Raw genomic sequence first — 14286 nt, forward strand, 5'->3', positions numbered from 1 at the left:
GTTATCAAACACTCATTGATCTGTTTATGGGTTCCAGGTAGATATGCTTCTTGCTTTTTGCCAAGAAATGGGATTTGCTTCTGTAGTCTTGGTTGGCCATGATGATGGAGGCTTGCTTGCTCTCAAGGCTGCACAGAGATTGGTAGAATCAAAAGATTCCATCAAAGTTAAAGGAGTGATTTTGCTTAATGTAAGCTTAACGAGGGAAGTAGTTCCAGCTTTTGCAAGAATACTTTTGCATACATCACTTGGAAAGAAACACCTTGTTCGCCCGCTTTTACGCACTGAAATAGCTCAGGTGGTGAATCGCCGAGCTTGGTATGACCCATCTAAGATGACATCAGACGTCTTAAGGCTATACAAGGCTCCACTTCATGTGGAAGGTTGGGATGAGGCACTTCACGAGATAGGCAGACTCTCATCCGAGATGGTGCTTCCAACTCATAATGCATTGTCACTTCTCCAGGCAGTGGAAAATTTACCAGTATTAGTCGTTGCTGGAGCAGAGGATGCACTTGTTTCGCTTAAGTCCTCCCAAGTCATGGCTTCAAAACTCGTAAACTCCGTAAGTCATAACTAATATTATATTTAAATTAAACACATCAAACTCTCTTGTTGCCTCAACTAATATTATACATGCCAACAAACAGAGGCTAGTAGCAATCTCAGGATGCGGCCATCTACCACATGAGGAGTGTCCCAAGGCGCTTCTTGCAGCCATGTCCCCATTCATTAGTAGACTTGTACCTAGTGGAGTGAGTGACTGAGTGATCACTTCTTGTTGTCTTAGCTCTCAATTGATAGTGTTTGTGCCCTTTTTTTGCCTGCCCTAAAAAGAAAGAAGTTGGGGCGATTTTAAAATGGTCTTCATAAATTTGTGTTCATGATATATGCAGAGTTATTGTAACCTTCTCTGTTATTCTCATTTGAGTTTTATCATGGTTTTTGAAGTATTCTATTTATTTTCCAATTAAAACATGAGTGGAGTTATCCAATATGGAATACGTGCAGCTGTTGGTATATAAATATGATGATCATGAGGCTTCAAGGTCTCTCAAGTGTGATGATGATCACAAAAGAACCCAACATAAACATTAAAAATTACAGCAACTAAGCAGACTCTTCTTAAACTAAACGTTACTCTCTCAAACTAAACGTTAGGAGGACAAATGGGATACTTCTTGCAAGCACAAAGAAGAAAAGCAAACGGGAGAGAGACTACTCAATCCAGAATATCAGAGATAGCTGTCTTCTTAAATGGATCACCTTGAGCCAACTGTGCTGCCATGGATTTGTTTGGAAAGATATTATCCGCCTTCATTCTATCTCGCATTCCATATGCAGGGGCTTTGGCTTTTATGTAAGCCTGCATGAGGGCTTGGAACTGCCTAAGCCGAGATGTATACCCAGCTTCCCTCATTTTTTGGAATATCTTCTCTGTGTTATGAACATCTCCTCGTTTTGAGTACTCGTCCATGATGTACATGAAGGAGTTCATCATCAGTTTTGTATGGCTCTGTTTCGATGCCTTGATCAGCAAAGAATCAGCCTTTTCAACTTCCCCAGCTTCCACATAGAGCTTGATGAGTGCATCCCATGTCGCTGCCTCAATCCTGCAACCGCTCTCAGCCATTCGTTTCACCAGATCCTTACCCTCTGAGAGCATCTTGTGATCTACGTAAACCCTCAAGAGAACGGAGTAAGTATTAGAAGAAGCTCTCCTGTCCATCTTCACAATCTTCTCAAAAATGGCCTCTGCTTCTTTTACTTTATTGAGCTTTCCAAAAGCGTGGATGGCAGCAAGGGATTCCTCAAAGCGGGGCTTTGATTCAAAGATCTTCCAAATTCTCTCCACTTCATCTTCTCTCCTAAGAGTGGCATAAATGGAGAGCAAATCTTTGAATGCACGACGGTTTGCCTCTAAGCTTTCACCTTCCATCTCTTTCAAGACTTTCTCGGCTTTGTCTTTGAGCCCAGCTCCCGAATAGTGTCTAGCAATGATAGCTTGTGTATGGAAGTCCGGTTCAACACCTTCATCTTTCATTGTCTCCAGGATTTGCTCCATCCCACTAATGTCATTTGTTGCACCTTTGACGTCAATGAGGATTTTGTATGTGAGAAGACTGGGCTTGACGTTTTCTTTCTCCATGAGCAATAGAACATCAGCAATTTTCTTCCTGTCGACCCTCTTGTAGAGGAGAAGCATCTGATCACAAGTAAATGAAGAGAGAGGGAAACCCAAGTCCTTCATTTTGTTGAAGACAAGTTCAGATTTCTTCACATTGCAAGCAGCGACAGTATTGGCCAATAGGGTACGGTAAATCACTTCCCCTTGGAAAGATTTTGGGATCTTGTGCAAGTAAGCTTCTCCGTTTTCTAAGCTACGTATCTTAACTGTGAGATCTAACCGAGAAGCATAATCTCTCTCATTCATTTCAATTTTCTTATTTGCTTCCAACCACTCTGACATCTATACAAAACAGAAAAGAAATGGTAAGCACTTGAACCCAAAATTTGAGATAGAAATTGTAAATAACAAAAGTAAGAGAAGTAAGAAAACAAAAAAACCTGTAAAGCTCTACCAAACATGCGACGTTTGCGCAGCTGAAGCATAGCCTTAGCAACCTCAACACGGGTGATATCATTTCCAGCTTCCACCCACTTGTCAAGTGCACTACCAATAGCGAGACCTGGTGCGGAGACAATGGTCTTAAAAAGCTCAGATGGTTTATATTCTACGGTTTTTTTACTATCCTCGGTTTCAGTGAGGTCAAGTTCAAGTTCTTCTTCTTCACTGTCATCTTCATCAGCGGAGAGCTTTACCTCAGGAGCGGCCTCATCATCATCGCTACTTGTATCTTGGCCTGATTTAGAACTTCCGAGTTCAGAGAAACCGTCTTCGAGGTCATAATCCTCTTCTTGATCACTTTTGGTGCCAGCACTGGAGGAAAGAGCACGTTGACTGAGAGAGGAGATCTCGTCAAATCTTGGCAGAGCTGCTTCACGGTTACAAGAAACAACAACAGAAGAGGGTTGAAGAGTGAAGAAGGTCCTTTCTCCTCCTCCTCCGGATTGGAGTATATCTTTAGAATAGACAGCAGAAGAACAAGCTCCCAAACGGAGTCTCTGACTTCTGCCAAAACAAAAATCGTTGCGCTTTTAGTTTCCAAATTGGCAAAAAAAAAAAAAAATGAAAGGCATTTTCAAGGCAAATCAAAGCCCTCCACAAGCTCAAACATTTCAATTTAATCGAAATCTATTTCAAAAGATAGGAAGACACAAAATTTGAGAGATTCTTCTAACCTCCGCAAAACCTTGGAAAGAGCGAACATGCTTCCTCTGCTCTCTCTCTCTCTCTCTGGAAATCACCTGCTTTTTGAAGAAAAACACAACCCAATATCAGATCAGATTATTAACAATAGCAAGCAATATTATTACATCACAGATTCGTAAGAAAGGTTACGCCTTTCCACTGAAACCATCAGATCAGACCCCAAAAAGAAACAAGAGAACTCGAAATAGAGAAGGAAAACAGAAGAAGAGACGATTACGTGTTTGTTAACAGACAGACAGTGCACTGCGCGAGCCGATCAAGAAATGGGATAGAGAGAGAGTCTCACAGGGTTTATGAGAAGAGAACTGAAGACTGTAGATGATGGTTTAAGCTTTAGGGTTTTACGTATTCCTTGTTTTGACCATTTTGCCCTCTAACAAGGTTTTTTTTGGTTTTGGTTTCGTAATTAAAATCAGAACTTTAACCTTTGATTATCGTAATTTCATTTTAAATTAAATGGCAGCTTAATTATAGACGCCATTGCGTATTAAAAAATATTCAATACTGCGTATTAAAAAAGCATTGATTATTTCATTTTGTTACAATATCTTATTCATAAACAATTAACTTTATTATTAACATCCACGATCGAGGGAGGACAGAATTGAGACAATCCAATATTGGTGAATGGGTGATAATTCTCGCTCGTCACTAAATCTTCCACATTCAGCAATGCAAGTTCCATTAAGCATTCATCAAAATTAGTAAATTACAACAAGTACTCCACTTTTAGATTTACTTACTCTGAGGAGTAAAGCAATACAACCCTCAAAATTGTTTCAAGATGCGGTCTATTTCCATTTCACATCTAGCCTTGATGCCTGAAACTGCTCCACCGCTGCTCAGTGTCTGTTGTACTGAGTAGAATTCTATAGTTAAACCGATAATCATGTTGATCCGACTCCCAATGATTGCCCACTATACAAGAAACACTTGGTCTTCATGAGTCTATCATTTCAGATATACATATTATGTGCTTCACGAACCATCCAATTAATTGTCCATTACCAGCGTTTCTTGTACCACAAAGCATTGCCGCTGAATCGATAACACCACAGCAGTGTGATAGACCTGTTTACAAAATCCAGTTAAGCATGATAAGCTTTTCATCTTATCCAAGCCATGAGATCAGCTTCCAATTTTGCTACAACTCTTGCACAGACTAATATTACTCTTCACGAGAAAAATTATACTGTAATTTATAACCAGTCACTTAGCATCAGACATTACGTATTGATGAAAAGCATCCACAAAGTTGAGGAGCTTTTGTTCCAGTAACCAGTGGTGCTTGCGAATGTTTGTTGCAGAGTCCTTTTTGACCCTGTAATACACAAACACCAAAAATCATCAACGAGTTTCAAACTGGATTTGGATATCTGAAAGAAACGAGTTTGAGAGATATCAAAGAGCTTCCACATCCACCTACGTGCTTGATAGATATTTTGCTCGCTTGACCTTCAACAAAAATGCCATCACCTGTTTTCAGTTAAATAACCAACACATAGAGGATAAACGAACTTTGTTGTTTTCAATCAGATCAACAAATCCATGTCTTCTAACATACAACTTTTCAAAATTTTGTCCAGAGACCACAAAGTAAAGCTAATTAATTTGCTATATCAACTACTGAGCACAGCAAGTAAGAAAACCATCCTAAATTACAAACATTTTACGGTTGCAACCACCGTGCGTCAACCGAAACACCAGAGAATAGGATCAATAGTATTCAAGAACATGCTCTGCATTCTTGGCCAAATCCATCTTCTTGTGCCCCCTGCTCCCCATTTCTTCCTCTCACTGTTCACTCTTAAGCAGTCAGATTTCCCCATCGCAACAACTATTTCCTAGCGCCTCCTTCAAACACAAAAAGAAAAGCATAAATATCTCAGCTTAGCATGGAAGACACTACCTCTGTTTATTTAGACTCCCTACCAACCTTTTCCGCGCTTTCCTTTTTGAATTGATTTTGCAGATTCCAGTCAGAATCTCCTCAATGTCTATAGTATCGCTGACATGCGTTTTCAACAGATTACAATTATCCAAAAGACTGAGTTGATGAACAACACTTGGGGCAAGAGAAGTATCATCTCGTACCCTTTTTCTTACATACTCCATTAGCACAAGCCCTGCGACATACCATGTTTCATAAGATCAAAGCTTCACAGAACAATCCTCTGATGTGTAAAAAGATAATAACAACTTTAATGATAGTGCTGGGACATTTTTATAAAAGTCTCGGAGATGAAGAAGAGAACCTAGAGCTCGGAGCAGCTTAAGATCAAAATTGTCAGCTAGTTCTTGGTGACCACTTATTTTGGCGCGTTGAATAGCTAGCTTCTTTAAGCTGATGAGCAGATCCTGCAAAACAAAATGTTCATCGGAAATCGATAGACATTATTACTAACACGGATCAATATGTTTGCTTGACTGAAGAAACAAGGGGCAATTCAAGAGGTTTTGCCTCAACAATACAACTGTATATACCAGCTCAGATTCTGAGAGAGAGCAGAACCAAGAGAGATCATCGGTGCTATTGGTCTTGAGGATTTGGCTTAATTCCTCCATTGCCTAAGAGAAGAAGAAGCATGTTTCCAAGATTCAGAGATCAGGTGTAAAGGCATTCACTAAGAGACCAGTTAGTTATTTCTAATGAAGAGAAGCCCAGAATCCTAAGGCTAATATACAAAATTAATGGGGAAAGTTCAAAACTTTAAGCTAACAGGAGGAGGTAAGCTACATACATTACATACATAGTTGTCTGTAATATAAAATCGACCTTAAAAGTAAGGAATTAAAGAGACTCCGGCGGCGGAGAAAGTGGCAGAGAGATATAGGCCTATCTATCCCTCACGAGCAATCTATTTGTAATTAAGGGGGAACTCCGGCGAGTAGAGCGACGACGCTGAGATAGTTGCAGAGGGAGTCAGAAACGAACAAGACTCTAGAGAAAGAGAGAGAGAGAGAGAGAGAGATCGACGAAGATAAACCCTAATTTGTTCCGTCGGGAAATTATTAGAATCGGAAAGGGGGTTTTATCAGTGTAATAATATAATTAGTTAATTGAAGAGAAGTAAGCACCGAGGATCCGTGGCGCAATGGTAGCGCGTCTGACTCCAGATCAGAAGGTTGCGTGTTCGATTCACGTCGGGTTCAATCCCCCGAAATATATCCTCTCTTTTTGTTTTTTTTTCCTCTTTTCTATAATAACCTATACATTACTACTTTAGCTCATTGTATTTAGTTTACCGATAGAGATGCTTCGCTTTGCCGTTACCACAAGTCAAACTTTCCAGCCTTCTCGCACGTGTTCTCCTTCCCCCCCCCAAAACTAATTGTCGTTATATGTCAACGTATAGCCTAAAGATTTGTCTTGTTCCCTATCTGCTGCTACCCTCTTTGCACCATTGTATCATTCCGCATATTTTGCTCTTGTAATGAATTATTTTATACAAATGACATAGACAATGTTAAACTCATTGATAATTGGCTTTTGAGTTGAATCCTGAACCTATTATTTTCTTTTCTGATTCTTAATTATAACAATATGCAATATAGTATGCGGATTTAAACATGGTAACACACTTAATAATGACACCAATCTAAACTGGTATAGGTTGTAAATATTAAATTTAATATCACCAAATCCAAACATATAAACTTATGTTACATAATATCTAACTGTAAACTTGTTTTACATACAGTACAAGAAAACACGCCGTTTGCGACTCCTATAATAGTCGCTAAGTAGTCGCAAATAAGGGTTTTGCGACTTCTTAGCGATCATTTTTGGGAGTCGTTAAAAAACGGTCGCAAAATAAAACGGTCACAACATCATCTCTACTTTGCGATTGATTTCCGACTAGAAAGTATAGTCGTATATAAGCGACGGTTAAGTGACTGTAGCTAGAGTTGCACATTTTCGACTGAAATGCAACCAAGTTTACTTACAGACTGTTTTGTGACCATATTTAGAGTCCTATAGCGGAACAATTTTGGAACTAATTACAAAAGTCTGAATTTAGAGTTTTTGTTTGGTCACAAACTGGTCACATGTTTGTTATTTGGTTTGGTCACAAACTGGTCACATGTTTGTTATTTGATTTGGTCACAAACTGGTCACATGTTTGATATTGGTTAATTTCCAATTTAAAACGCTATTAATTAAAAAGAAAATAATGATTAAAAATACTAATCATAACATCATCCTAATCATACCATAATATCATCCTAAAAGAGTTTAAACACAAAAGATCATCCTAAATGAGAGGAAATACAACTCTAGTAGATCTCCAATTCATACTATTTAACAGCCAACGCCATTCCATCAGCAGAACACCTTAGAGCTTTTTGGATTTGTGTGAACTCTCTATTTCTTCATAGAGTCATATAACGCAAATGCAGAGACCAATAACAATTGCCACGCCTCAGTGAACTCAAGCTTGTCTGCCTTCTTGACAGTTGTCAAACACAAGCAAGAAGCAGTATTTTGTTAGATAACCTGAAATCAAGAAACCGAAATAACATAAACAGACAGACATATGGTCCCAGAATCACCAGCTGAGGTTTTTCTCTGCAAAGTTCACCATCAAACAACAACGTAAATAAAAAAAAACAAATACCAAACACAATCTATTAGAAGGATCAGAGGAAGAGGAACCAAGAACTTCACAAGTGATGAAGAAAACTGAGTTATATACATGTGATGTCTCCGTTTCAGTTACTCTAATCACTTGCTCCTAACACATACATAAATCAAATTCAAAATCAATCTGAGAAAAGCCATACTAAATCTCATCTTAGATCTTAATCAATAACCTAAACGAGACAGAAAAAATTAGCAGAAGATTCAAGTCATTAACCTAACCGAATATCACAAGAACAAAAGCTAGAACGAAACAAATCTGACCTGAAGAGAAGGGGAGAATCCAAATTAGAAAGACTTTTGGCTATAAACCCAGAAAGTGAACCAGCATCTGTCCCTGGGAAAAACAAACGGAAACCAAAATCAATCACAGAATGATACTGAGTGTGTTTGATTCCGATGAACAAGTAAGTTTCGGTGGTGGTATTGTGATTTCGCTTCCTCCGATTGCTACGAATGATCCGATTTTGCCTTGGGTTTGGTCTTTGGTTGCGTCTATACTGATGGGGAAATTGGCTGATAAAATCGATGCGGAGAAGAAGACAAGCTAATGAAAAATCGTGGACATAGAGAGAAGCTATCGAGGAAGAGTTTCTCTCACACACAAAAAAAAAAAGAGAAAAGAGGAGCGTAAGATAGCGAAGGGAAGTCAGAAAGAAGGAAGGAAGGTAGTCCATTGATTTTAATACAATCAACGGTGTGTATTTAATAAGAGGTGATCCTTAACTCTATGGATTAACCAATCAGAAACCAGCTTTTCTATTTACATTTTAAAATTTGTAATACTTGAAATATATATTTTTTAAATTACTAGATTAATTTTGTAATACTTGATGAATCGTTTTTTATTTTTGATATATTTTATGATATTGGTGTTAGATAATTTACAATTCAAAATTTAGTGTTTATGGTTAGCNACATGTGATGTCTCCGTTTCAGTTACTCTAATCACTTGCTCCTAACACATACATAAATCAAATTCAAAATCAATCTGAGAAAAGCCATACTAAATCTCATCTTAGATCTTAATCAATAACCTAAACGAGACAGAAAAAATTAGCAGAAGATTCAAGTCATTAACCTAACCGAATATCACAAGAACAAAAGCTAGAACGAAACAAATCTGACCTGAAGAGAAGGGGAGAATCCAAATTAGAAAGACTTTTGGCTATAAACCCAGAAAGTGAACCAGCATCTGTCCCTGGGAAAAACAAACGGAAACCAAAATCAATCACAGAATGATACTGAGTGTGTTTGATTCCGATGAACAAGTAAGTTTCGGTGGTGGTATTGTGATTTCGCTTCCTCCGATTGCTACGAATGATCCGATTTTGCCTTGGGTTTGGTCTTTGGTTGCGTCTATACTGATGGGGAAATTGGCTGATAAAATCGATGCGGAGAAGAAGACAAGCTAATGAAAAATCGTGGACATAGAGAGAAGCTATTGAGGAAGAAGAGAAGAGGAAGAGCTTCTCTCACACACAAAAAAAAAAAAAAAGAGAAAAGAGGAGCGTAAGACAGCGAATGGAAGTCAGAAAGAAGGAAGGAAGGTAGTCCATTGATTTTAAGACAATCAACGGTGTGTATTTAATGAGGGGTGATCCTTAACTCTATGGATTAACCAATCAGAAACCAGCTTTTCTATTTACATTTTAAAATTTGTAATACTTGAAATATATATTTTTAAATTACTAGATTAATTTTCTAATACTTGATGAATCTTTTTTTATTTTTGATATATTTTATGATATTGGTGTTATATAATTTACAATTCAAAATTTAGTATTTATGGTTAAGAGTTAGTAGTTTCAAACCCTATACCCTAAATCACAACCCTTATACCCTATACCCTAACATCAAAGACTCTATTGCTTTCATTCTTATTTCTATTTTGTAATAAAACAATATAAAACAATAATAGTTTCTATATTTTCATTGTTATTATAAGTAGAAAATTTAATAATTTACAATTAAGAGTTTAGTATTTGTATATATATTATAAGTAGATTTACATATACTTCAAACCTTATATACTCTTATACCCTAAATCCCAAACCATAAACCCTAAATTCTTATTCAAAAATTCAATCAGATTAAGAAATTCATTGACTTACAAAGAAATATCGATTCCTAAAAATTAGTATCTTTGAGAAGATTGATTAGTTCATAATAAGAGTACCAATTGCGATTAAGTGAGCTAAAGTGTAGCTAAATCAGTCTTCCTAAAAACAGTTTTAAAAGTGTATCTAAATCAGGTATTAGTCGCAAATTCTTCAGATATCAGTCACAATATCGTTGCAAAACAGGTTTCTAATTGGTAGCAAAAGAGTGAAAAATTGAGATAGTCGTAATATAGTGACAAATCAGTCGCAATATGTGACCATTTTAAGACTACCATATATACGTCACAAAATAAAAATCTTGAATTCTACACATTATGAACAAAACTGTTGATATAAATCACTATAGAGAACTCATATCGGTAGTATAAAGTACATGTAATAGTAAGATTTAGTAAAACAATGTTTACTTCACTTAGTTTTGAATTTTTCTTCATTGCAACACATTCTCATATTAAAGAAGATGTACCACTTAAAGATAAATTTTGAACTTATGGATGTTTAGTTTATAGTCATGGAAATTTAATACTTTGAGAAAGTTATTATTGATAAGGTGAGCAAAACAAAGCATAAACTTCAACCTAAACATGTAAATGAATCTCAAATGTGAAATTTCAAAATAAAAAATATAGAGAGTGACTAAACAGTCTTAAAAGTGTAGCTAAATCAGGTGTTAGTCGCAAAGTCTTCAGATATCAGTCACAATATCGTTGCAATTTGTGACGTCTTTGTTACTATAGAGGGGTACAAAATGTGGACGCAAATAAGTCCTCAATAAGCGACGTTTGTGCGACTCTCTTTACCGACTATATAGTTCGTCACAAAGTAGTCGCAAAATTGTGACCATTATGAGACGAATTTATTTTCGACGCAAATTAGTCCTATTGTAGTCACTAATTTAAGACCATTTTGTGACATATATGTTTCGTCGTTAATAAACGACGTTTTTCTCTCCAATTTTTTTATAGTCGTTGATTCGTCGCAAATTAGTCTCAAAAGCGTCGCTATATTTTGCGACTGAATAAGTAGTCACAAAATGTAGTCCCAAAATGCATGTTTTCTTGTAGTAGTGATAGCAAAACCTCAATTTACGATATATGCTCCAAAGTCCAAACGATTATTTACAAATGGACAATTTTTGGATTCACCCCTATGGGTGAACCTCTCTTATTCACCCCCTCTTAATTAAGGAAACAAATTTTTAATTAAAAAAACAAAATATGTATATCATTCAATTTTAAAGTTATTAATTTTAAACATTATATTATAGTTTTTAATTATAATATCTATATTCAAATTATTTTTTTTATAAACTCAAACTGACATATAATTTTGTTTAATTGTGTAATTTAAACCCTAACCACTCTTTTATAAACCCAAATTGAAATACAATTTTGTTTGATTGTAAAATCTAAACCCTAACCACTCTTTTATAAACCCAAACCGACATTTAATTTTCTTTAATTGTAAAATCTAAACCCTAACCACTATTTTATAAACCCAAACCGACATATAAATTTGTTTGAATGTAAAATCTAAACCCTAAACCCTAACCACTCTTTTGTAAACCCAAACCGACATCTAATTTCGTTTAATTATAATATCTAAACCCTAACCACTATTTTGTAAACCCAAACCGATAAATAATTTTGTTTAATTTTAAAATCTAAACCCTAATCACTCTTTTGTAAATCCAAACCGACATATAATTTTATTTAACCGTAAAATCTACACTCTAACCATTCTTTTATAAACCCAAACCGATATTATTAAAAAATCTATAGAATTTGTTTGCTTAATTTGTTTTATCTTTTCATTTTATTTTTGATATATTTTATTAATATAATATAATATAATGTTTTGTTGTATTTTGATTGGTTAGTTAAAAGAGGAGGAATAAAAGAGGTTCAGATGAACCCAAAAAAATTTCTTTACAAATATGTACAATTTTTTAAAATATCTCGTAAATTTCTTTTACTATAATCGAAAATGTTCAAATCAACTTGATCCTGACTAAATCTCCGAAATATGCGGAGTGCGTGATTTATTTTACTACTTAAGACAAGCACAATAGTCTTTTTGAAAAAGGGTTAAGATATGCACAATTAGTCAGTGACCAATATGATTCAAATCGTAGTAAAACATTCAAATTTTAGTCCAACTCCATAATTTAACCACCACAAATTGTTCATGCATAGTTCAAATTGGTTAGTAAAGCTAAGAATTTTATTGAAGATACTCGGATGAGTTTGGAATATTATAATAATGTTAACAATATATACATGTCTGGGACATTGGAAATATTGATCGAAACTTGTAATGCGGTGGTAAAGTCGGCAGTCGTGCCTGCACCAGAAAACAACCTACCCCTGCACGTGTTCATAAGAATGTGATCAATATTTTATATGTATCATACCGTTGATTCTTTTTTACTTCATTTTAATTGTTTACTTTTATTCGAAACAGTACATAATTTTTCCGTTAACTTTTGGGTTGTCGCAACATATACGAGAGTATCTATTTGTTAGAGTTGAGTAATTTGTTACATATGACGTTTAAACTTTGAGTAATTATAGTCTCTGAAACATCTCAAAAGTCAAACATACATTATTTCTTTCATTTTACAAGCCAATATGCCAATGGTTAAATATAAACGTTGTTTAAAAAATAATTATAATCATTGTTAAAATAAAGGCAAATTAAACAATGCATCGAAGAAACGGAAATTTTCCAATCATGAAGTCAATGTTTCCTGACCTAGCTGTATGTGTCTGCGTGGCACCTGACAAACAGAACCCACGATGCTTCCAGTGGCATTCTCGTGGTTTTCCTCAAAACCAGTGTTCTTGTTCTAAACTCAAACTCATAAAACCCAAGCCCTTCCTCAACCATTTAGAGATAGTACTCACAAAATCGACATCTTTCGTCCAACGAACATACAATGTACCAAGAAGCCGCACTCCTCGTAGCTCTCCTCTTCCTCTCTTCGAACATCGTGTTATCAGTCCCAATCCGTGATGGTAGTGAATCTTTTAAGCTCATTCAACTCAAACCTGATATGATATATGAACTAATAACTAACTAACATTTCTCGTTTGGTGCTTTCAGGTTTATTACCAAACGGTAATTTCGAGCTGGGTCCTAAACTCTCCCAATTAAAAGGATCCATGATTAAAGAACGAACCGCCGTACCAAATTGGGACATAACCGGTTTTGTGGAGTACATCAAATCCGGACAAAAACAAGACGACATGGTCTTGGTCGTACCGCAAGGTTCATCCGCCGTTCGCTTAGGCAACGAAGCCTCAATCTCCCAGAAAATCTCCGTTATACCCGGCCGTCTGTACTCAATCACGTTCAGCGCCGCTAGAACCTGCGCTCAGGACGAGCGGCTTAACATCTCTGTCACCCATGAGTCAGGTGTGATCCCTATCCAGACGATGTATGGTAGCGATGGTTGGGACTCATACTCTTGGGCTTTTAAAGCTGGTGGACCCAAAATCGAGATCCGATTCCATAACCCTGGTGTTGAGGAGCACCCGGCTTGTGGACCGTTGATCGACGCCGTTGCTATCAAGGCTTTGTTCCCTCCCAGATTCTCCAGCAGTAAGTGAACCGGAACCGATCATGGTATTGTTTTTAGAGTAAACCGAATCCGGTTAACTAAATTAATTGTGTTTTTTTTTTGTTTGTAGACAATCTGATAAAGAATGGGAACTTCGAGGAAGGACCTTACGTGTTTCCCAAGGCGAAATGGGGAGTGCTGATCCCACCGTTCATCGAGGACGATAACAGTCCATTGCCCGGTTGGATCATCGAGTCTCTCAAGGCCGTGAAGTACGTAGACAAAGCACACTTCGCTGTCCCCGAAGGACACCGAGCCATCGAGCTTGTTGCAGGCAAAGAGAGCGCCATTTCTCAGATCGTAAGAACGTCAGTGAACAAATTCTACGCCCTCACGTTCAACGTTGGAGACGCCAGAGACGGATGCGAGGGACCAATGACAGTGGAGGCGTTAGCTGGACGGGGAAAAGCCATGGTGGATTACGCGTCTAAAGGGAAAGGTGGGTTCAAACGGGGAAGGCTTGTGTTCAAGGCTGCGTCGGCGAGGACACGTGTCACTTTCTTGAGCACGTTCTACCATATGAAAAGCGATCACTCTGGCTCGCTATGTGGTCCGGTGATCGATG

General features: G+C 36.9%; 5 protein-coding genes and 1 non-coding gene across 7 annotated transcripts in view; 3 read left to right on the forward strand and 3 right to left on the reverse strand.

Annotated features, from left to right (window-relative positions):
• Nucleotides 1–925, forward strand: part of LOC104703416 — a 3409-nt gene extending 2484 nt beyond the window's left edge. The window contains exons 4-5 of the mRNA XM_010419427.1: nt 38–565; nt 651–925. Of these exons, the coding sequence (XP_010417729.1) occupies nt 38–565; nt 651–767 (645 nt within the window). The 3' untranslated portion in view covers nt 768–925. The remainder of the gene's footprint in view (nt 1–37; nt 566–650) is intronic.
• On the reverse strand, nt 1053–3639 carry LOC104703417 (pentatricopeptide repeat-containing protein At1g80270, mitochondrial). 2 transcript variants are annotated; one of them, XM_010419428.1, is made up of 4 exons: nt 3552–3639; nt 3304–3369; nt 2569–3133; nt 1053–2470 (listed from the first exon to the last, which is right to left on the reverse strand). In XM_010419428.1, the coding sequence occupies exons 2-4, from the start codon at nt 3330–3332 to the stop codon at nt 1223–1225; spliced, it is 1842 nt and encodes a 613-aa protein (XP_010417730.1). In that variant the 5' UTR covers nt 3333–3369; nt 3552–3639; the 3' UTR covers nt 1053–1222. The 2 variants fall into 2 exon arrangements, with proteins under 2 accessions (XP_010417730.1, XP_010417731.1); XM_010419429.2 differs by having other exon boundaries at nt 3304–3372.
• Nucleotides 3940–4842, reverse strand: LOC104703419. The gene is made up of 4 exons (XM_010419431.2): nt 4761–4842; nt 4565–4655; nt 4343–4405; nt 3940–4252 (listed from the first exon to the last, which is right to left on the reverse strand). The coding sequence occupies exons 1-4, from the start codon at nt 4805–4807 to the stop codon at nt 4103–4105; spliced, it is 351 nt and encodes a 116-aa protein (XP_010417733.1). The 5' UTR covers nt 4808–4842; the 3' UTR covers nt 3940–4102.
• LOC104703418 lies at nt 4839–6315 on the reverse strand. The gene is made up of 5 exons (XM_010419430.2): nt 6111–6315; nt 5819–5902; nt 5590–5692; nt 5271–5460; nt 4839–5188 (listed from the first exon to the last, which is right to left on the reverse strand). Exons 2-5 carry the CDS (start codon nt 5897–5899, stop codon nt 5179–5181), a joined length of 384 nt encoding a protein of 127 aa, XP_010417732.1. The 5' UTR covers nt 5900–5902; nt 6111–6315; the 3' UTR covers nt 4839–5178.
• Nucleotides 6416–6487, forward strand: TRNAW-CCA. Its single transcript has one exon. It is a non-coding gene; the product is annotated as a tRNA-Trp (tRNA).
• Nucleotides 12992–14286, forward strand: part of LOC104703420 — a 2608-nt gene continuing 1313 nt past the window's right edge. The window contains exons 1-2 of the mRNA XM_010419432.1: nt 12992–13116; nt 13205–13702. Coding sequence (XP_010417734.1) covers nt 13038–13116; nt 13205–13702 — 577 coding nt within the window. The 5' untranslated portion in view covers nt 12992–13037. The remainder of the gene's footprint in view (nt 13117–13204; nt 13703–14286) is intronic.

Source organism: Camelina sativa, chromosome 7 (genome assembly GCF_000633955.1).
Source record: "Camelina sativa cultivar DH55 chromosome 7, Cs, whole genome shotgun sequence".
Classification (NCBI taxonomy): Eukaryota; Viridiplantae; Streptophyta; class Magnoliopsida; order Brassicales; family Brassicaceae; genus Camelina; species Camelina sativa.